This window comes from Tetranychus urticae, chromosome 3, assembly GCF_039701765.1.
Source record: "Tetranychus urticae isolate SD_2017Ah chromosome 3, NJAU_TeUrti_SD_1.0, whole genome shotgun sequence".
Lineage (NCBI taxonomy): Eukaryota > Metazoa > Arthropoda > Arachnida > Trombidiformes > Tetranychidae > Tetranychus > Tetranychus urticae.
In genome coordinates, this window is record NC_142960.1 from 13,665,040 (window position 1) to 13,687,162 (window position 22,123).

General features: G+C 33.0%; 3 protein-coding genes and 1 long non-coding RNA gene across 7 annotated transcripts; 2 read left to right on the plus strand and 2 right to left on the minus strand.

Moving 5' to 3' along the window:
* The first annotated feature begins 1,294 nt into the window (after positions 1 to 1,294).
* Positions 1,295 to 8,473, plus strand: LOC107364228 (uncharacterized). The gene is made up of 12 exons (XM_015931559.3): positions 1,295 to 1,697; positions 2,085 to 2,207; positions 2,310 to 2,870; positions 3,537 to 4,535; positions 4,623 to 4,781; positions 4,858 to 5,034; positions 5,124 to 5,271; positions 5,406 to 5,810; positions 5,885 to 6,924; positions 7,015 to 7,404; positions 7,558 to 7,734; positions 7,840 to 8,473. Exons 1-12 carry the CDS (start codon positions 1,569 to 1,571, stop codon positions 8,116 to 8,118), a joined length of 4,587 nt encoding a protein of 1,528 aa, XP_015787045.2. The 5' UTR covers positions 1,295 to 1,568; the 3' UTR covers positions 8,119 to 8,473.
* Positions 8,474 to 9,169: 696 nt separating this feature from the next.
* Positions 9,170 to 10,823, minus strand: LOC107364229 (uncharacterized). Its single transcript, XR_001569109.3, has 3 exons — positions 10,397 to 10,823; positions 9,879 to 10,324; positions 9,170 to 9,740 (listed from the first exon to the last, which is right to left on the minus strand). It is a non-coding gene; the product is annotated as an uncharacterized LOC107364229 (long non-coding RNA).
* A 185-nt stretch (positions 10,824 to 11,008) lies between these two features.
* UbcE2H (ubiquitin conjugating enzyme E2H) lies at positions 11,009 to 14,009 on the plus strand. Of its 4 annotated transcripts, XR_001569098.3 has the most exons (6): positions 11,009 to 11,171; positions 11,265 to 11,341; positions 11,506 to 11,802; positions 12,849 to 13,330; positions 13,442 to 13,515; positions 13,598 to 14,009. XR_001569098.3 is itself a non-coding variant. In XM_025161164.2 (5 exons), exons 1-5 carry the CDS (start codon positions 11,116 to 11,118, stop codon positions 12,262 to 12,264), a joined length of 600 nt encoding a protein of 199 aa, XP_025016932.2. In that variant the 5' UTR covers positions 11,009 to 11,115; the 3' UTR covers positions 12,265 to 12,780. The 4 variants fall into 4 exon arrangements, 2 of the variants coding, with proteins under 2 accessions (XP_025016932.2, XP_015787035.1); XR_001569096.3 differs by having other exon boundaries at positions 12,849 to 13,515; XM_025161164.2 differs by lacking the exons at positions 12,849 to 13,330; positions 13,442 to 13,515; positions 13,598 to 14,009 and adding exons at positions 11,949 to 12,057; positions 12,204 to 12,780.
* On the minus strand, positions 13,989 to 16,142 carry ClpP (Caseinolytic protease proteolytic subunit). Its single transcript, XM_015931548.3, has 2 exons — positions 15,682 to 16,142; positions 13,989 to 14,812 (listed from the first exon to the last, which is right to left on the minus strand). Exons 1-2 carry the CDS (start codon positions 16,082 to 16,084, stop codon positions 14,478 to 14,480), a joined length of 738 nt encoding a protein of 245 aa, XP_015787034.1. The 5' UTR covers positions 16,085 to 16,142; the 3' UTR covers positions 13,989 to 14,477.
* Between the last annotated feature and the right edge of the window lie 5,981 nt (positions 16,143 to 22,123).

A 22,123-nucleotide genomic window follows, 5' to 3' on the forward strand; every position in this document is an offset into this window, starting at 1 on the left:
TCGAACCCGATTTTCTCGAGAACCATCGATCAGAGAAATCTTTGAATTGCACAAATGGACTCAACTTTCATGTCTCTGCAAACCAACACTAGTCGAAATGCAAAAGAAGTAAATTTTTACCCGTTTCCGCCCATTTGTGGCAACTTGTTTATAAATGTGATAATTGTGTTAATTTGTTGCTTAAAAGTAACGACGAAATATGCGCTCATTCTAGATAATGAAATTCAAAGAGCTTTACAATATAACATCGATTTCCGAATAAAGCTTTTGTATGATGAAGAGTGATACATGAAAAATTTGAACTTGATTAATTATAAACAAAAAGGGCTTGCATTCACAAAACGCTTTGAAATAGGGATTCGTTATTTTCCCAAATCCTAATTTAACATAATTTTCACAGGAATTTGAATTCAAAGAAAGCTCTGGCTATTTTACGCTTATTTATAATTCAATATTGATTCTGCGTTTTCTCAACATTTTTGTTGAATCCTTTCAGTTTAGCCACAAAACGCATAATTTTGATGCACTCACATTTCATAAATGTTTATATACTTTTATTCACCATAATAGATTATAATACATCTCAATCTTGAAACATACATGTATTTTAATTTAGTACAAAATGATTTACAATTAATATTTTTATTTACAATTGGTTGTACATTTGAAGTGAAAAAACGGGTTCAAATAAATAAAATATAAGTTTAATTTAATTTAAAATTAGTCAAAAAGAATCAAGCAGCCACAATCATTGATGATGTTTAGGTAATCAATTAGATGAACATGATGATGACCGAGATCGAATGAGAAGGCATTAAGTTTACGGTAAAGATAATCTTGAACGTTGTTTTGTTTCGATGAACAATATTCTCAGCCTGGATGAAGATGAAATATATTTCGTGTTTGATTGTCAAAAACGGTTTTTCGGTCAAAGTAATTCACTCCAATTGATATGAGCAGAATTGCCATCCAAATACTAACCCGATTCATCTGAAACTTACAATGTTAGCAGTAGTTGGAGTACATTGGATAAATTGGATAAATTGGATCTCATCTAGTAAACTCACTGTTACTGGTGTTTTATGGGAAAAAATATTACATTTCCAGTTGAGATTAAACATTCACAATATTTCAAGTCCATTATGATTTATTTAGAGATAAAGAGAGAGAAGAAAATTAGAAGACTGAAAGTTGTGTTGCCAAAAATAAAGTGTGTCTAGGGGAGTTTGCCTCACCCAAATGAGATGTAACATCCAAAAAACTAATGTCTCTTGCATTTCTCTTGCCTTTCCTTTCTTCTTCTCACCTCTTTTCCTTCGTCTTCTTCCTTTCAGCATCCCATCTGTGTGTTAAAACTATTACAAGTCGAGATGAAAAGCAAACCATGATGATGAGCAATGAGGATGGTAAAGATTAAAGCCAACTAGTTGATATAGTTCACCAAAGAAAGGATCCAACTAAATAAACGTTGCTGTTCCTGGTTCCTCTCGTCCATCCAGACTGGTAAACCAACAATCACCTTTACAAATCAACGGTTATTGTGATCTTCTAAATTGTACTCTATTGCAATGGAATTACAAAAAACATTGAGAGGACATGAGAGTCTTGATTTTCCAGCTAATGGGGCCAAAACAACAGCAATCAGTACCATTGGTGTTCAATCGGCTAAAACTAGGATAATCATTGCGGTACTAGTGGTAAGTAGATTTGATTACCTTATTAACTAAATTAATTTGAAGACCATCCAAATAACCTTGTTTCAAATGGATATTTGAAAATGTCGCATTGCCGGTAAAATCAATGATTTTTGTTTTATCCTTTGAGTCACCAGTATTCTTGAAAACGTAACCTTAGTTTATCACATTTTGCTGCTTTTGAATGCTTTGTAAAGTACAAGTAGTTTGTGTAGTTTGTAAATCGTTGATTTTATTATATTTAACAAATTTTGGTTTCAAATTGAGGTCGATGTTTATATTTTTATTTAACGTAAATGTTCAATTTTGATAGTTCAATCTATATCAAGATATATCAACAATCAATTACGGTTTATTAATTACATTACTCTTGCTTCTTATTGAAAACAGAGTAAAGATTGGATTGAGTTAAAGATCTGTGATATGGAGCCTTCACTGCTTGACATCGGAAGATCACTCGATGAAGCGATCGACTTTCAGCAGCAGCATTTAACGACACTGAAAAAGCTTGAGGTAAGGATTGAAATGCGGAATTTTGATTATTCAATCATTTCTCAATTTAAATCATTGACTTATCAAAATGTCTAATTACTGATATCTTTTATTAATTCAAAGACAAAGCAAACTCCAGTCGAAAAGCTCCTGGGCTCAGCTGATGAGATACTTGCAAACAAGGAAACCGATCCAATTGTATTTTCAGCCATGGCTGAGAATCTGGCGTTAGCCTGGAAAAATTTGAACCTCCAGTTACAATTGAGATCTCAAACGTTGAGTCAAGCAGTTACTTTCTATCGAAGATGTGACCAATTCAATCAGTGGATTGAAAAAGCGGAAAATGAATTTTCTGTTGTTGAACTGCCTGATAGTCTGGAAGGAGTGCGAAAAATATTAGCTGATATTGAAGCACTCAAACGAAATCTTCTAGAGTCGTCAATGTTTGCGATGAATGAACAACATTTACTGTTAGCTAAATTGGACGACATGGCTGCTGCCAACCTCTTTGATTCCAGGCCTTTATACAAATCCAGTGAAATAGCCAATGTGATTGCCTATGTTATTGACTACTTGGAGAGATTACAGGCAAAAAGGCGACGACTTGTCACCCTATTCATCCAACGAAAGAAACAATTGGACTCACAATATCTTAGATTACATTACATGGAGCTTCTAAATGGGGTTTGTACATTTATTTTGTTTCCTCTTCATATCCCAATAAAACGCCAGCAGATTAAATCACCAGTACTGCATTTTATCTGAATGATAAGATACAGTATAACTTAAATTGCCCGCTATTCGTATTTTCATGGATTCCTAACCAACTTTTAAATGCTTGAAATTGCCTTAATTTGCCTGAAGTAGCTATTTAGACAAAATTTTATCACAAAAATATATTACTTGAGTAAACATTTGATTTAAAAATAGTTATTAGTTAGATAAACAACTAAATCAATGCGGAAAAATCATACATCACAATGCACCAAAAAGACGATTTGGTTTCCACAATTTACTTTCATTACACTACAACAGCAATTGTATTTTGGTTCAACCATTAGATTCAATGGCAATTACTGCATAGTATAATGGCTCTTAAGAATCCAATTGCAATGGCTTCAATTGACAAGCTGATTGATTTGGAATATTAATAGCAAATTATCGCGCATTTGTTGAAGATTGTTGTTTAAAAGCCCAACTAAAGTGTAATATCATTCACTTTGCTCAAAACAGAGGTGATTTAGCTGAGAAAAACTTTAATTGCTCAAAATCATTAACATTGTTGCATGGTCCTTTCAATCTAAACTTGACAGTGTCACATTACAATGGATAATGTTATTTTTGTTTCAGATTGCCAGTCGCATGGACAAAGAAAAGTCCATTCTTGAAGGCATCAATCCCGGTTGTTCAGCTCGTGAAGCCGGGATTGCTCGCTACAAAATGGATGAAATTGAGCGAAGCTTGAAAAACTTGGGCACAGAATCATTACGCCTGGCGAGTGAGATTGATCAACATTCAGAGGAGATGAACAGTCAAGTTAAAGATTTAGCTTTCAGTGTTCTGGAGGAATACAGTAGTCTCATGTTTACCCTAGAAGAAATGAAATCTTTGCAAAGTTCCTTTGCATCCTTCTTGGAAGCAGCCTCCCTAACCTCTGCTAAACTTGATACCATGTTTGATTCCCTCGAAAGACCTTCTTTTCCCGTTCAACATCGATCTCAATCACCTAGTCCCTGTATCACTCTCGATTATATTCAAGAGACAATTAAGGAAACTGTGAGTCAAGGCTACTATTTGTTGGATCTTGTTGGGACCAATCAAGCTTATATTCAACCCATTAATGCTAAACTTCATGAGATCCAAGAAAAGTGTCGCGCTCTCGAGGAGAAGCTTGCTTCTATCCAACCAATTGTGACCACTGAAACTGCAACCGAAACTGAGGTGGAAATGGTTGAAGATCAAAATATTTATCAACAGCAACAAACTCGGGAAATTAGTGAAAAACTTGTTAAAGTGATTAATTTAAAAGATGATCTCAGTCGTTGGTTAAACCAAAGAGTTGGTGACTTTTTACGAGGACATCAAGATATGGGAAGCTCAATTGGAATTGTTAATGACTTTTTGGAACAACATCGCAAACTTTCAATTGAAATGGAAACCAAGTCATTGGAACTCAAAGTTTTACTTTCCATTGTCAACAGAATGGAATCCGAAGGAGAAACTCTTCCCGAAGATGTTCAAAACTCTATTGATGAACTTAAATCGAACTGGGAATTGTATTCATCGCTACTAGAGAACCGAATCCTTTTGTCAAAACGATATTCAACATTTCACAAAGTCTCTGCTGATGTAAGCAAAAACCTTGATTACATTATGAGTTCATGTGTTTTCATTGTTAACTTCAACTGTGATCTTTATTTTTCTGTCATTTCTTAGGTAACTCGTAATTTAGATCAACTTGAAAATGATTTGATTAAGCTTGAAAAGGTTAGTGATGAAGGTCTTCGTCCATTGACAGAGATTTGGGTCTCATTGAAGCAAGAGACGGTAAAGCTTAAGAATCTGGAATCCAATTTTACTCGTGAAATAAAACAGGTAAATGTTTTGATGAATCTATCGAAGAATCTTTTTTTTTAACGAAAATTCTTTTCTATTTTTTATTTCACTTCAGAGTAAAGATCCTTTCCTGGACAAAGATCGTGGCGTCCTTTGCGTTCAATCATGTTTAACTCATATCAACAGTTTAATGGTTAAAATTGAAGCCTTAATGGAGGCACGGAAAAGTCAAATTGCTGAGGAGAAAATTAAATCTTCCAGAGCAATTCAAGTTTCCGTGCAAACAGATGAGGTAAATATTAAGCTAAATATACTTTAATCAAAGGAAAAAAAGTGATTAACTGATTATGTTGGATTCCTCTTTTTTTATGCTTGATTTAGATACCTAAGCCTAAGCCTGTTGAAGTTAAAAATGCTGAAACTATGGTAAATAGCTCAGTTCAGAAAATATCTAGTGAGGAAAAGATTACGCGTATGGTTTATCATGATGTAACTAACATTACAAGTCAACGTCTTATAGAGATTCCTGGTAAGTTGAGTGGTTGGGAAGATTATGGTGAAAATATATCGAAACCTTTCCACCATGAGTTAACATTTTATATTTTTTTACTTGAATCATTATCTAACCATTGAATGTTTATATATTTTTAAATCTATTTACAGATAAACCAGAAAATTTGCCTGATAGAGCTCCAATGTTTATACAAAATTTAACTGACGTAACTTTGGATGAAAAATCAGTTCTGTTTTTATCCTGTGCTGTTACTGGGCATCCACCTCCTAAAGTCAACTGGTATCGAGATGGTCAACATGTCTTCTGCTCTCTTGGTCAAGAGGTTACCGAAGATATGGAAAGTAAAACTTATTCCTTGATTATTCAAGATGTAACTCGATCTCACCAAGGAGTTTATACGGTTGAAGCTGTCAATGCAATAGGCAAAGCATCAAGCAGCTGTCAGGTTACAATTAAACCTAAAATTACAGCCAAACATCCACAATTTTTAAAATACTTGGAAGATCGAGTGGTTAAATCAGGCGACAATGTTACGTTAACTTGCAAAATAACAGGTATAAAGTCATTTCTGTAAAAATATAATCAATAGCATTTTCAGTATAAATAATTCCATTTCTTTCTTTTTAAGGTTTTCCCGAACCAAAGGTTACCTGGTATTTTAATCATCGTCAAATTGAGTTGAGTGATTTGAGTAAATTCACTCTGAATCAAGATGGGGAGATTTGTAGTCTCATTATACCGACAATTACGAGCGATCTTGTTGGCAATTATTGTATTGTTGCTGAAAATACGGCTGGCAAAGCAGTGTCCAGTTGTAACATTATTATGCCTGATCTCCATAAATCAACTAGTTCTCAATCTTTAACAGGATTGGCAGCGTCCAATCAACTTAATCTACCACTAGGAATTAATCAACGAGCTAGTTCCGAGATAAGAACAACATTCCGTGAAATGACCAGTTCATCAAAGATTTTCAAGACAACAACCTCAACCTCTTCAAGATCAGCTTCACAATCAGCCCAACCATTTATCAATCAACTATCTCAACCAACATCTTCATTAACAGGATCAACACTTGAACTTGTCCCTTCTCCTCTCCACTCATCTTCACGAAAAAGTGAATCAATCACCCGAGAAGAGCACCATTTCAGCAAAATAAATGACAATGAACCTCAAATCAGTCACTCTTATCAACAAGAAAATTTGGTTACCACAGATAAAGGAATTGAATCTCACGAGGTTAAATCGTTTGTTGAAAGAAACAATAGCGCACCTTCCTCAAGCAATCTCCAAACAGATATCAGATCACCTCATATTGTCCGCCATTTAACCAATCAATTAGTTAATCCGGGAGAAGAGATAACTTTTGAAATTGAATTGTCGGGAAATCCTATTCCAGAAGTCATTTGGTATAGAAAGGGAATCCCGCTCAATGTTAATGATGAAAATTTCATTTTTACCAACCCAAGTAACGGAATCTATCGACTAACTTTTAAAGAAGCTTGGCCTGAAGATTCAGGTTTAATTACAGTCAAGGCCAGTAATTCACTTGGAGCAATTGAATCTAATGCCAATCTACTAGTCCAAGAATCAAGGCGAGAAAGCATATCAAGTGGCAGTGCAATACGTTGCGTCAATGAAGGTGCCTCAGTGAAACAAAAAAAAGATGTAAGTTAAACTATCAATTAGCTTAAATTATAAACTAAATTATACAATCAAGTCTTCTCATGATAAATTTTTCCCTTATTTTTAAACCAGTTTTTCACTCGAATAGCCATGGAACAGGCTGCTTCAACCTACGATTTCAAAACACGATGCATGAGTTTGGATCGACGATTTTCCTCAGAAGGACCTGGACGATTGTTTAAATCATCTGGAATCTCTGGTGTCTATTCTTATACAAGTGATTTAAAGCAAGCTGATTCCTTTGAATCCCTTCCTTGTGGCTATAAATATTCAACCTCATCAGCTAAATCAGATATTTCTGAAGAGCCCAGCTACTTTTCAGCTCAGGAAGATAATTCAGAATTTAAACCAGTTTGGGTTCCAAAAAATTTCTACTCAGCTTCAACAACTTTACCAAGAACTCCTAAATGGCAACCAGTTCGAGCTCCTGGTCAAAACAGGGAAACACAGTCTTTCACAAAGGTAACCAAGGTCTAATGTTTAATGTATTAATGTATTGTATGATGATGATGTTATTCAAGATGTTTACTGCTTTTTGTTTGTTTACACAAAATTCACCGTAACTGTAAACTGTTATAAAAATCATATTTGCTTCTCCATTTTACCCATTACCAGGCCATGTCTATACCTAGAGGTGATATATGTCCATCCCTTTTATCGACAACCCTTTCAGTTGGCTCTTTATCCCAAACATCTCTCCACTCCTCCCAATCAACCTCCTTTTTTGGTCAAGACATTTCTGATCATCCAGCTTCCGAAGGTAATCCTGTTCGAGCTCCAATCTTCATCAATGTAAGTTTTACTTATTTGGTAAATTCAAGCTCATCATAAACACAAACAATTTACTGAACCTCGATTATTAATTGTCTTTCTTTTTTCATTGATTGGCACTTTTAGGGACTCAAAGATAAATCAATACCAGAAGGAAGCTACATTTCATTGGAATGTGAAGTTGACGGTTATCCTCCTCCAACAATTAAATGGTATCACAATGACATTGAAGTTGCCTCTGCTTCAGGTAGTCAAATTGATTCGCTTACAGGAGGAATATGTCGATTAATTATCGAGAAATCAACTCGACCAGCGGCAGGGAAATACGTCTGTCGGGCTTCCAATTTAGCTGGATCAATTTCAACTTCATGTCATCTTAAAATACTTAATCAGCCTAGTTCGTAACCTGACAATCAAAAATAATTGAAAAGTCTAAATTTGCTGTATATACTGAAAAACTGATTATGACAAGCATTTGTTAATTATTGATGCCATTTCAATCAATAGATACGATTTGAGAATTCAATTTAAACTCAAATCGTTTAAACATGATAACAAAAATGTGGTTCTTATTGATTTAACAAGTCTGAATGAACCAAAAAGAGTCATTACATGAATTCGATTATTGTAATTATCGACTAAACAAACCATGACCTGTAATAATCAAAAAATAACAGTTAATACTGAAAATGAGTTTAAAGGTTAAAAGCATTTTTAAAATTGTAGTTTAAAATCAATAAAAATATTGGTTAACTGCTTGGTTAAGCTGTGAATAGTTTAGTCTCGGTTTTATCAGAATTGACAAACGACCATTTCCTTGCAAATAAACCTGAAACTATTGCCTTATATTAAACTTTTGAGAAAGAAAGTAAATTGTTGAAAAAATAATTATTAATAAACGGTAAGGTTGTACGAGAGACTGTCAGCTCACTTATTCTCACGCTAAGCTGTAGCTAAACAAGCTAAGTAACAAGCTGACTTAGCTTACTGGCCAAAATGGACAGCGGCCTCTATGGGTTAGTTATAATCTTAGTAAATTAACTTACTTACTTTAGCTAATAATTAGAACAATATGCTCATTTAATCAAATTGTACACTTAAAGAAAACTAAATGGTTGGAATGGCGATCATATACAAAATCTTAATCATTATTGAGATCAAAAATCACAAATCAAATGAGATATCGAACAATATATGCAGTATTTCAATTAAAAAATTTTGAATATGATTGCCATTCCAACCAATTTAGTTTTCTTCAAGTGTACAATTTGATTGAATGAGCATATTGTTCTAATTATTAGCTAAAGTAAGTAAGTTAATTTACTAAGATTATAACTAACCCATAGAGGCCGCTGTCCATTTTGGCCAGTAAGCTAAGTCAGCTTGTTACTTAGCTTGTTTAGCTACAGCTTAGCGTGAGAATAAGTGAGCTGACAGTCTCTCGTACAACCTTACCTAATAAACAATACACTCATGCCAGCCATTCTTTATGAGTGCCTGGTATTTGTAGTTTTGTCAAGTTTCCAAGTAAGTCATGGCAAGTAAATAGCATCAAGTTCTTGTTCAAGAATATTAAAATCTCGAGGTCAAGTGGACCCGTGGCAACACAGAAATCATCATATCGATTAATCAAGTCTTTACCACTGATTGTTTTTTCGATATCAAGATTGGTTTTGATAACCTCAACAGCCATTAATTCAATTCGTCGTTTAACAATTTTCCATGGTGGGTTAACCATATTACAAGTATTTCCGTGACCAAAACGGTAATTCTCTCATACATAGTAACTGTGTCTAACTTGATCAACTGATGAGCAAAAGATAATTCTGCATGACTACTACCAATTATAGTAAATCTTTCGCCCTTTCCCGCTAAAGGAGGCATCGGTTTCATTCAACCTATTTCAAGCTGATTAATTGCTTCTTGCCAATCATTCTGATAGAGTAAATCATTCCATTTAGGTATTATATTTCCAAGAAGGACATCCCTGAGATGATTAACGGAAGGGTCCAGCACATTCCAGCCATCTAAATAAAAGTTCAGAGGTTTAATTAGAAAATCAGCTTACAGAAACAATAATAAAAATAAGACACTTGGTTTAAGATTTGAATTGATTTTCTCGTCAAGAAAATAATGAATAACAGATAGAATGAAAATAAACTTACTGAGAAGCCTGGGTCTGAACATTTTACACAAAGTCGAATCTTTTGCTTGCTTCACGACAGCCTCGCATTCTTTTGTACTTCATGAAGCCTCTGAGAATATAGAATGAAAGATCATTGATTCAAATATTCTAAGAAAAGAGCGAGAAACAATCGATAAATAGATTACAATTCCAACCAACAGATAAGTTATCAAATCCAACAGATGTAAGAGCGCTCAGCCAAGCGTGTATGGCCATTAGGGGGTGGAGTGAGAGCCACTCAGCCGTACTCGACTTCTTAGTGAGGCGCTGTCATCACTGACATTCTTATACTTGATTCAGTGACTACAGGGTGATAAGAAAGTTCGTTTGGTGGGTGGAGCATTAATTTGGCCTGATGGTTCATCTAATCACAGTTGCATAAAGCATTGAGGGTCAATTTTCCAATCAAAAAAATCCAGCTTGAAACTGCACCAAAGAGTAAAAAAATAATTAGTAAACAAAGTTATAAAAAAATGGGATAATATAGATAAAGCTTACCTTGTATCTCTTATTAATTCACTTCCGAAAAGAATCACTGACATTGTGAGTAAATTGAAAGAGTGGATACAAAACATCTTATGAAATGTAAACATTAAACCAAAACATAACAAACCAGAATCAGTTTAATGCGCAAGGGGAACCTTTTTTTCCTCTCCTCATCCTAACACCCTGTACTTCAGCAGTATTATTGCTGAGCAAGGTGATGTTATGAAGAGCATAGTGATGTGCGATGATTGAAAAATCGATGTTTAGTGATTACGCAATAAATTCATAAAAGATCGATGATAATCGACTATACAGATGCATCGAGTGGATTTAGTTTGTCAAAGTGAGTAAACAAAAAGTATACAAATCATTTTTAAAGAGATTAGATGATAATTAAAGAAGGCAATCATATCTACATATTTACTTATTGTTAGGGTAAATTGTTGTCATTAATGTGATCTGGTTTTGTTGAAAGGACCCTTCACAAGTAACTGATTAAAAAGGTTTAATCAAAAACTTGAGAAAAATTTAATATCGATTAGTCAACATCGATTCAGCATAGCATTTAAAATATCGATTATTGTTATCGATATTTTCGATATCATCACTAACACTAAAGACATAAGTATAAGCATAAAAGCAGCAACAACTACAGTATAATCAATTTCGTTGTTTTCCTTGTTTCCCGTGCGAACCGTTTTTTTTCTAATTGTGATTCTGTTATCGATATAATGATGTCCTCACCAAGTCCAGGCAAAAGAAGAATGGATACCGATGTCCTAAAATTGTAAATAACACTTTATCTTACATTAAATCAGACCAATGGATAAACAAAAAATTTTCTCTTTCTCTATCTCTCTTTCTCTTCTCTATTTTCTAGGATTGAATCTAAACATGTAGTTACTATCCTTGGTGGATTAAATGAATTTTGTGTGAAATTTTATGGACCCAAAGGAAGTAAGTCAATTTTTCTCCTTCTTCACCTTCACTGGAGCAACAGAAAAAAAGCCAATTGTTGTCAGGATTTATTTTTGTTCTCTTTGCTTTGCCTTAGTTTGTTCTTGATGTTAATGTTGAAACCTATTCTTCTTATTTCCTTATCTGCTTATCAACTAATTCAGCACCTTATGAAGGAGGTGTTTGGAAGGTTCGTGTGGATCTACCAGAGAAATATCCATTTAAATCACCGTCCATCGGATTTATGAACAAAATTTATCATCCTAACATCGATGAAGTATCTGGAACTGTTTGTTTGGATGTTATCAATCAAGCCTGGACAGCTCTTTATGATCTCTCCAACATATTTGAATCATTTTTACCTCAATTACTCACCTACCCAAATCCAATTGATCCTCTAAATGGTGATGCTGCAGCATTGTATCTTCATAAACCCGAGGAATACAATAGGAAAGTTGCAGGTAATGTTCAAATTTCATTTTTATTACTCACAAGTTGACCTTACCTAACTAAATCATGTAAATCTTGTTCTAACTGATAATGGAAACTATCAGTTCTTTATTTTTTCTACTTCTCGTTCTACTACTAATCATTTTTGTTGATTAAGGCTCTAAACACCACACAATAAATCTGTACTACCAATTGCAATCTAAAAAGGTGAAGAAGTTAAATGAAAACTGTGCCGTTCACTCTCAACTCCTCACTTTACCTTATTTGTAATTATCAGTTTTACTCATTTTTCTTTCAATTAATCTTATATTTATTATATTATTAACTTATGTTACATTTTCAACCTTTATTTTTCTGTTGCCTTACTTATCCATTTTTCAACTGATTTAATTGTATTTAAAATACTTTACAGGCTTTTAACTTTCAGAAAAAAACAACAATATTGGTCAACAATGATTAAGTTGATAATATAATAGACTGCAAGTAGAATTATTATTATACAGTAATGATAAAGCTTGGGCGGACCTGGTTGACCTACAAAAATCAAGCATCAAACATCTCTGTTATGCTTTTGTTGTTTGTTGAGTTAAATTTTGCAACTTTCAAACTGATTGTGGAAACAAACAAACAAAAATTAACTTTATTTTTTCCACTCTTTCACTTGTTAAATATGATAAGTTTTTTTTCCTTCAATTTATTCTCTAATTGTTAATGATGGAACATTTTCTCCATGAGAGTGTAAGGATTGCAAAATTATGAGTTTGAAACATGAATCATTATTATGTTTCTTTAAACTTCTCTTCTCTTCTACTACTTTATCATCATTTCAAAGCAATCCATCTCATGCTTGGTACCCTCTCCCTCAAGATGGGTCAACATTCATCTGGGGAACCCTCATTTTCCTTCCTCTCTTTTCCCTATCTCTTTTTTACCCTCAGGTTATATTTTACTCGTAATATACATTTATATAAATATATACACTCCAGTCCTTGGTTATTTTTGAAGTAGGAAAGTGCTAATGTAACTTTTTCTTTTCTTTTTCTTTTCTCTTCTACAGATTATGTGAAAAAATATGCTACCGAAGAAGCGTTGAAAGAACAGCAAGACAAAGAATCTTCGTCCGAGGAAAGCTCGATGAGTGATTTCTCTGATGATGAAACTAAAGATATGGAATTATAACTTGAACTTATCATTCTTATCAACCTAATAGCATACACATATTACATACATGCATACAAAACCTCTACATAAATAAATAAAACATACACTCACACACATAAACACACCACATGAAAAAAAACAAACTCACCAAAAAACACAAGCCAACACAAAAAAAACATCTCTTACCATCCGTACAACTGAATTTTATCAAATTACATGAAGAGGATTCACATGTGATACGAAATAATCAAGAAACGAAAAATCAAAACCTTTGCAATTTTGAATGGTGATAAAATTGTTCAAGACATCATGCTTTGGGCTAAAACAAAGAGGAAAAAAAGGTTTACATCAATAGTTTAATTAAGAGATTATGACATGGTGTGTTATTTTGAATGAAAAAAAAAATCAATTGGTATTTACTAATTACTACTACGTAAAGTTGTTGTCGTGGCTACATATTTATAAAAATATATTGTAATTTTATTATAGATGTGTAACCCATTTAGGTGATTGTTTTTGATTGATTATGGAGATAGTTTTTGGTTGTCATTTGATAATCTTTGGTAAGGAATAATATCACAATATAATTAAGCTATTGATGGCAATTGATCGACATTTTTTTTCTAATTTTTCTTTGTTTGTCAGGAATCTTCTATTCTATTTCATTTTTTCTCTCACGTTTTTTTTTGTAAAACACCAAAGGCTAACCATTAACCAGATAATTGTCATAATTAAAGATAAAAGAAATCATTGTTATTACTGTTAACACAAGAAAACGAAGACCCGATGACTGCTCGATTTATGGAGTTGACAGTTTGCTTTTTAAGTGTTCATTTCTTTTTGGTACATCATCTCAAACGAATCACTTACAAGCCCAAAAACCCACAAACAAACGAAAAAAAGTAAACTAATTAATCAATCCCTTAATTGCCCGAGCAATGTAAATCATATTCTTCTTTTTTCTGTACTTTTCTTGTTTCACAATTTGAAAAAATGAAAGATTCGTTTCATTATATTCAACTTTTTGACAAAAAAATTCTTTAACTAAAAACAAAAAGTTTCAATTTTTACTTTACTACTAATGCATCTTTATCTGACATAATCTGATTTTGAAACCGTGAATGCTACCGTGAATTTAGTACGAAGGATATAAAATTTAAACATGAATCTGTCACTGGATATGTCATATTTCCGGAAATTTTGTAAGTGGTGATAAAGTGCGAGCAACTCGCAGTTAGATTTTCTTAGTATGATTATCCTTTCCTTTTGATTTCCTGTCGCATCTTCTCAAAATTGATTTAGCTGACTCCAATTTCATTATCATAATTCCTTTGAATAATTATTCCTGGCTTGATCAACTTTGGATGATTTTCTTGAATGCGCAGTTATCTTTCTTCTTTTAATAAACTTGTTTGATTGTTAAGTACCACTGGTAATTACAACACCCGGAGATCCAGTAATTTGATTAATTTTGCAGTTTGTTGTCTTTGCTATTGTAATCTGATCATTTCAATGCATCAGATATTTAGTGAGGCTCCGATTCTTGTGTACTCGTAGTACGAGGATGAGAAAGAACTGAATCAATTAACCCAAATTCGGTTGCCTCTTCAGGTGACATAAATTTATCTCGTTCAAGTAATTCTTCAATTTTTTCAATTGATTGTCCAGTGTGCTTTGCGTATAAACCATTGAGCATTTTTTTAACCTTATTTATCTCTTCAGCACGAATGAATATATCTGTGGCTTGGCCGTGTGCTGCACCATGAGGTTGATGAAGCATAATCCTTGAATGTGGAAGCGAATGTCTCATTCCTGGGGTTCCACTGGTTAATAGTAAACTTGCCATCGAACAGCATTGACCTAGATGGGAGATTAAAATAATTAATTAAAAATCAGCTTTTCAAATATTGAAACTGAGAGGTCAAATGAAATTGATAATAAAGTTGCGCAATTCTAATGGATATAAACAAATAACACGCAATCCTCTCATCTTTTGTTACATGATGATGATGATTTTTCCCTGTATGTGGTTAGTAACCAGAGTAAAATTGTACACTAAAGCTGGAAGCCTTGATAAAATCTATAGTCATTGGTTTCTATTCTTGACTTTGACTAAAAAATAGATAAACTAACAAGTTGTAAGTTTAATTAGATAAAGGTAAGAAAAACATCAACTATCAGGTTGACTTAGAATTGATAAAAAAAACCAAAAGATACGGAAATCATGAAAGCGTGGGAATAAAGGTGCAAATAAAGTTATAAAAACTTGAAGGTTGAGTTTTCATAACAAAAATGACCATGAAGATGAATCAGTATCCATAAGTACAAATTAAGATAGAAAAGGCTTGACGGTAAATAAAAATCGATGATAAAGCAAAATAGAAATGAAATAAAGAAAACTGAAAAAAGCTCATGAGCAAGAAAAGTAGTCAAGAAGGTCATGAGGACTATCCATGAAAGCATGTCTAATTAGTCGTTTTCGTTTAAATCGACTGGTTTCCTTGATAAATTCATTTCACCTTGGTTGCTTTTCATTTTTTGTCAGTTATCTAGTTTCCGTATATGAATGGCTTCCTTCAAGATTTAAATTCAACAAACAAACACTTTCGTGAATCTTTCAGATTTAACCAAAGTAAACAAATCTCATCACCATTATAAAACTGTGGATTAGTGGATCGCTGCAATAAACACATCAAACATTCAGGATCGGATCACATAAAACTGCTTACCAACACACCAAGTTGCAATCGGCGGTAAAATATATTGCATAGTATCATAAATGGCCATTCCTGCAGGAACTTCACCTCCAGGACTATTAATGTACATGTGAATAGGTTTCTTGCTGCTCTCGGATTGAAGGAACAATAATTGAGCAACTGTCAGCGATGCTGTGTCATCGTTTATTCCTCCCATCAGGCATATTATCCTTTCCTTTAAAAGTCTTGAAAAGATGTCATAACTTCGTTCACCAGTTCCAGTTTGTTCAACCACTATTGGCACTAGATGTAAACCTCGACTTGAATTTGAATTATTTACAGGCAAACTAGAAAAAATTGAACTCAATGCAACAGTAGATTTATTTGATAAAAACTGATGGGTTGAGAATACCTTATTTAAACGGTTTATCAACATGGCGAAGAATTAATTAGAACACTTAAACAGTTAACTTAACCTTATTCAGGTAATAATACATATTCATTACTCTACAATCACGTGTTTTTCAGAAAACAGCTTATTTATTGAGATAAAAATCCTTTAAAGTGGCAGCAGCTCTTATTCAATGAATGGTGGGAAATACAAAATTTATTTATCCCAAACAGCTGTGCAGTATGACTAGTTTATTTGAAACCCACAAGATGTCGTTGCAAGTCATAATTGATGAAATTCATTTTCATTCAACTAACCAACTGATTATTTTATAATGAATTCACAAAATTATAATTTATATTGTAAAAAAGAGAGAGCGTGTAAGATGAAAAGAGAAGACAGAATAGAGCAGGAAAAGATATAGAAAGGCAAGAAGATAATGAGAGTTAGTCGTCAAGCCTTACTCATCTTTGGATCTTCCTCTTTGTTGTCGCTTCTTCACTAACAAAAGTAGAGATGAACAATACTTTCATGAAGTGTTGATTGATATTATTTTGATAATATTGGTATTGGTCGATCAAATATTTATAAATAAAAGATAATGAACTGAATGTTGATGCGTTAAAGGTGTATGTGCAACGAAAAATGGAACCTCGTTAAATTAACTTAATTTTGTGAAAGAGGCCATTGAAAAACCGTGATAGATATTTTCAAAACTGCTGAAGCATTTCGCGTTTGGCCATAGTCGCGCTTCAAAGTCAAATCTTTTTTGATACTTTCTTCCAACCTGGTGACGATATAGAGCTGAAATTTTGTGTAGATATTATTTCTTGAATAGTTTTATTGATCAACGCAGGGAAAATTATTTTCAAGACTTGGATCCAAAGCTCTCTAGCTCCTAAATGAATCAACATTTATTAAAAGTCTTTAAAACAAACATGTTTTGTTACGGCAAAGATTAGATTGATCCGAGGTCACAGAAAAAATTTTGCATTTTGGCCGTCTGATTTCACTTGAGATCGCAACATCAAATTTTCCCGTGACGTCGTATGAAGGCAATCTTTTCTATCAGCAAAAACATTTGATTCGATAGCTTTTGGTGAAAGTTCTATGTGAATATTTTGATTCATTTAAGAGCTAGAGCTTGTCAAAAAAGGCCACTCGTAAATCAGGCGAACTACTGGTCATATGAAAAAAACGAGCGTTAGCTCAAAGCTGGTAGTGTAAAGACTATTTTGTATCAATCTGTCAATCATGTGAGTCGATGTTAACCTAGTCATTATCAAAAAAGATTCAGGTAAAGTATAGTAAGGTAGTTCAACCAAAAATTGACGCAGAAATTGTTTTGCTAATTATTCAGCAATCAGATTAGTTAGACAATTTTTTTAATTTTTATTAATTGAGTCCTAATAATATGCCATAAATAGCTACTGTTATTATATTTATTTTATCTCATGAAAAAATCAGAGAAAGCAATCTTTGTCAAATTTTTCAAGTTTTGATATTTAACCTTATTTTCTATGGGATTTTTCACCAACGAGATGATTTATCTTCAAGTTTTGTTTCATTTTGCCCTCTTTACGATTCACTTAATGAAGACATAGTCGACCAATGTTTGATCAACGGACTTCAAATTTCATATTTAGCTTGAGTTAGGTTGTTGGCTCGATACCTGGAAAAATGGTGAAGTTAATGGTTAAGTCTAGACATTCCGTCTCAAATTTTATTTGAACTATTAAATCTGGATGTGCCAATTTTTAGTTGCACTACCTTATTAGTTCGTACAGAAAATTGAGCGCTCTATCTTGAACTACTTGCGAGAAAGAATCGAAAAAATTCACTTTTAAGTGCAACTGTGGCCAAACGAGACATGCACCAGACAAGACCAAACATGGTTTTTACTGTCATCTTACATAAAATTAAGTTGACTTTCATTTGACTAGGATCGATTTTGCGTGTCACTTATCCCTTTAAGTCAGAAGGTTGACCTCAAACCTTCTTCAATCAAATCTTTTCAATTGGAGACAAAATTTTTCTGGCATTCTGCTATATTATTGTTCAAGACTTGCAATAGTGACGATTTTTGTGGAACAATCGGCGTCAAGTGAAAAACTTGAACTTTCAACTAACAAAAAGTATCGATTGCTCAGTACTATTACTCGTATCGATAGCATCAGTGCAACGCCAACGAAAGTAAAAGGGCGAGAAATAACGTTGAAGCTAAAAAAACATTCATCATTCTTGAATTCACAATACAATAGATGCAATGTATTCAGGTTAACTTACGGATGAAACATGAGACAAGAAAGAAATAAAGAAGATAAATAGAAAGATAGAAAGTGAGAGGTAAAAATAATAATAATTTAAGTCCCATCTCATTTTCTTCAAACAAAAAGATCTTTCCTCTGATTATTCTTACCTTTTCTTGTATCCATACCTTTTTCAAGACCATCCTTTACTCTGCTTGCTTTTCAATCCATCGTTATCATCCATTGTCTCCTTGAGTAGATCAACTTTCCCGATTCTCTTTCGGACTGGACGCCACATTTTTTCAATCTTATCTATTCCCAGTTAAATAGCATCCCAGTCAACATGTACACATATGCCAACGATTCAGCATGAAAGCGAAGGACCAAATACCACGCCAATCGAATCGAAGATGCACATTATCGCGAGGAAACGCAAATAATTGACATCAATGATACCTTGATCAGCTTTGAACCCTCAGCCCTAGTCTAATCCTCATTTGATTTGAACAGCACTTTAACCACTGGACTATACTTATTATTGTTTTTCTATAACATTATTTCATCTTAATTAACTCATACTTATTGTTAATATAAAAACACAAAAAGAAATATGAGCATAAATGAGTGTCAAATACAAGCAAGAAATGTCAAGATTTTTTATTTTTACATTTACATTTGTATTTATTATTGACTGTAATTAGTTATTTACGAATAAACGGAGTGTTAATTAAACAGCTTTAGACGTTTGATTCCTGTTTTTCTGGTTGATGCAAATATTAATAGATGCAACTTTTCAATCATATATTTCTTTAACCCTAAGTGTAGATTAATTTACTTTAAGATCGTTCGATTATTTATCAAACACAAGCAATTCTAGGGGCTAAAACCGGATTTTGAAAAGTTTATTTTCGACTACTTTTGCAAAGTGTGAGAATGATTTTTCTAGCATACAAAGACAATTTTCATATGATTTTTTTGTCTTGTTCTCGAGGAAATTTAGTTTAATTTGATTTCTCTTTTCGTTATCGATTTATTGGCATTTGTTGAATTGCTGCAGAGCATATTCGGAAATTTTCAGAATATTTACCAGGAGTCAAACCATCTTCTATGCGATAAGTAACTTAGGCATGTTCATAATGTAATGAATATTGCCATTCCCAACTTTTTACATTCATTTGACCTCCTGAAACAAGAAAAAGGTTCTAATTTTCGGTATTTACTGAATCTTTTTTCGCGTTTTTCTTCTTCATTGAAAAGAAATCAAAATGCTGATGAAACTAAGAAAAAAAAACTCATTCAAACAGCCATTCAAAGTTCATTAATTAACATCCTGTACCAATAAATAATTCCAGATAAACCATTTCAACTTTAATGATAAAGAAAACGAAATAAAATGAACTTACCAAGGCCGCTAGCTTAAGAAACAAAAAAAAAAGTTTCCTTTGACTGAAAGCATGAGTTTGTTGAAAGGTTTTAACCTACAGTTGCTAAGAATGACGAGCTGTTGATTCAATAATTTCGAGATTTTCATGTTGATTGAAATAATCAATCTAATAAATATCATTTCTTTTCCTTTTACTTTTCAACTTCATTTCTCGCATTTTTATCTTTACCTTAGTCTACTTATTCCTCCCTCCCTTTCATTTCAACCTCTGATTTTCATCTATCATGAAATTCACTAATTACTTGGTTACCTAATATTTTTCTTATCTTTTCTGTTCAGTGAATTTGGTCAGTATGGGATATAATGGATATGGGAATCACTTTAGATTGACACATTGAAAGACAATTTGAAAGTAAATCGGCCAAGTTAACAAATTGCCCGAAATAATAGTTTACATGTTACATCTTCTAGTATTCAGAGGCCCTCAGGGATTTTAAGTAAAATCCTTGAAATGTGATTGAAAGTGCGAAGAAGATGAGAGAATGGGAAAAATATGATAACAAGGTAAAATGAAATTAACTTTAAAGTTGATGTTACAGTCGTTACTGTTTCAAATTTGACTTGTTTATCCTGTTTTTTGATTTCCATTCATAGACGCTATGATGATCCCATACTGACCAAATCCACTGAATATACTTGGAAAAGATTCCAGAAAATATTAGGTAACCAAGTAATTAGAGTGAATTTCATGAAAAAATCAATCAATTATATTAATTGGAGAAATGATGAGTAAACTGAAACAACACTGACAATGATGCCTGGGGATAAAGCAAGTGCAATCTCCTTTTAATAAACATTCAGTAAAACGCTGTGGCTGTTTCGAGTGAGAAGGAAGACTGACCTCGTGTATATGAGTGAGAGAGAGAGATGATGATGATGAGAGGAGGGAAAGTAAGTGATGATGTTATGTAGGATGAGCGAGTAAGATTATGAGGATGGTGAAAATAGCGAAAGTGATCTTATGCAAGTTACGATAATCTTTCAATATTAACAAAATTATTATTGAACAGAAGAAGAAGAAGAAGATGATAACCTTGCAAGAAGAAGATGAAGACAGAGATGATAAGAAAGAAAGACGATGATGTTAAACAAGGTCAGGTTGTCAATCCAGTTAACGATAACTCAATCCAGATTCAACTGACCCTGGACACCAACGTAATCAAGAAGAAGACGAAGATGAAAGACGAAAGGAAAACGATGATTTACCTTGCATTTTTCAATGTTTAGTCTGTTTTAAAGCGCAATCAAATGTTAAACAAGAATCAACAAAAAGTTACTTTAAAATGACATTTTCTTGTCACCTTTAACTGCTTAACTCCAGTAAAGTAAGTCAATTGATGCAAAATTCATTTGAGTCTTCCTTTTCAGTTTTACTCATTCAAATGGTGATTCTCATCTTGATCTTGGTGGTGATCAATGATTCTCAGTGACCTTTTAAACAGTGATGAATCAACTGAAAGTGAGCTCATGAGTCGGAAATATTTCACACTTTTTGTGCCTCATTTCTGATTAATATTATTGATAACATGCCTATATAATACTTTGCTATTGAATAACAGATAAACAGTTTTTAAAATGGTCTAAATTGATAGAGATTAAACCCGAGGGCAATTTAAATTGATTGTAAGAAGAGCACGCAAGATGGTCCAAATCTTTTGTCTTGATTACCTTGGAATTGAATATCGAAATTGGATATTCCTGAAAGTGAAAGTGATTTTGTTTTCACATTATTGATACAATGCAATACAATGGATTCAAGTTGATTTGGTTGATACATCAGAACTTCAGTTTTCGTCTATTATTATATTCTCATTTATATTAATCTTTCATTTGTGTTCCGAGACGATTTGTTCTTGTTCTTGATTTGCTTTGTTTAATTTGTTCTTACCTGAAACAAAACAAAGAACAATTAATCTGTTTTGATCCGATAATTTTATTCGGTGGAACAAAACAAATTGAAAAAGTTCAAGAACGACTTAACACCAACTACATTGTATTTATCAATAATGTGAAAACAAAATCACTTTCACTTTCAGGAATATCCAATTTCGATATTCAATTCCAAGGTAATCAAGACAAAAGATTTGGACCATCTTGCGTGCTCTTCTTACAATCAATTTAAATTGCCCTCGGGTTTAATCTCTATCAATTTAGACCATTTTAAAAACTGTTTATCTGTTATTCAATAGCAAAGTATTATATAGGCATGTTATCAATAATATTAATCAGAAATGAGGCACAAAAAGTGTGAAATATTTCCGACTCATGAGCTCACTTTCAGTTGATTCATCACTGTTTAAAAGGTCACTGAGAATCATTGATCACCACCAAGATCAAGATGAGAATCACCATTTGAATGAGTAAAACTGAAAAGGAAGACTCAAATGAATT

What these genes read in the sequence shown, in the direction of transcription:
- LOC107364228 (XM_015931559.3), top strand. Translation starts at nt 1,569, where the DNA reads ATGGAATTACAAAAAACATTGAGAGGACATGAGAGTCTTGATTTTCCA. An exon ending in CGACACTGAAAAAGCTTGAG is followed by an intron (nt 2,208 to 2,309) that starts GTAAGGATTGAA and finishes ATTAATTCAAAG; the next exon opens with ACAAAGCAAACTCCAGTCGA. An exon ending in TTACTCGTGAAATAAAACAG is followed by an intron (nt 4,782 to 4,857) that starts GTAAATGTTTTG and finishes ATTTCACTTCAG; the next exon opens with AGTAAAGATCCTTTCCTGGA.
- UbcE2H (XM_025161164.2), top strand. Translation starts at nt 11,116, where the DNA reads ATGATGTCCTCACCAAGTCCAGGCAAAAGAAGAATGGATACCGATGTC. An exon ending in GATACCGATGTCCTAAAATT is followed by an intron (nt 11,172 to 11,264) that starts GTAAATAACACT and finishes TCTATTTTCTAG; the next exon opens with GATTGAATCTAAACATGTAG. An exon ending in CTCCTCACTTTACCTTATTT is followed by an intron (nt 12,058 to 12,203) that starts GTAATTATCAGT and finishes AATACTTTACAG; the next exon opens with GCTTTTAACTTTCAGAAAAA.
- ClpP (XM_015931548.3), bottom strand. Translation starts at nt 16,084, where the DNA reads ATGTTGATAAACCGTTTAAATAAGGTATTCTCAACCCATCAGTTTTTA. An exon ending in GATTGCAACTTGGTGTGTTG is followed by an intron (nt 14,813 to 15,681) that starts GTAAGCAGTTTT and finishes TCTCCCATCTAG; the next exon opens with GTCAATGCTGTTCGATGGCA.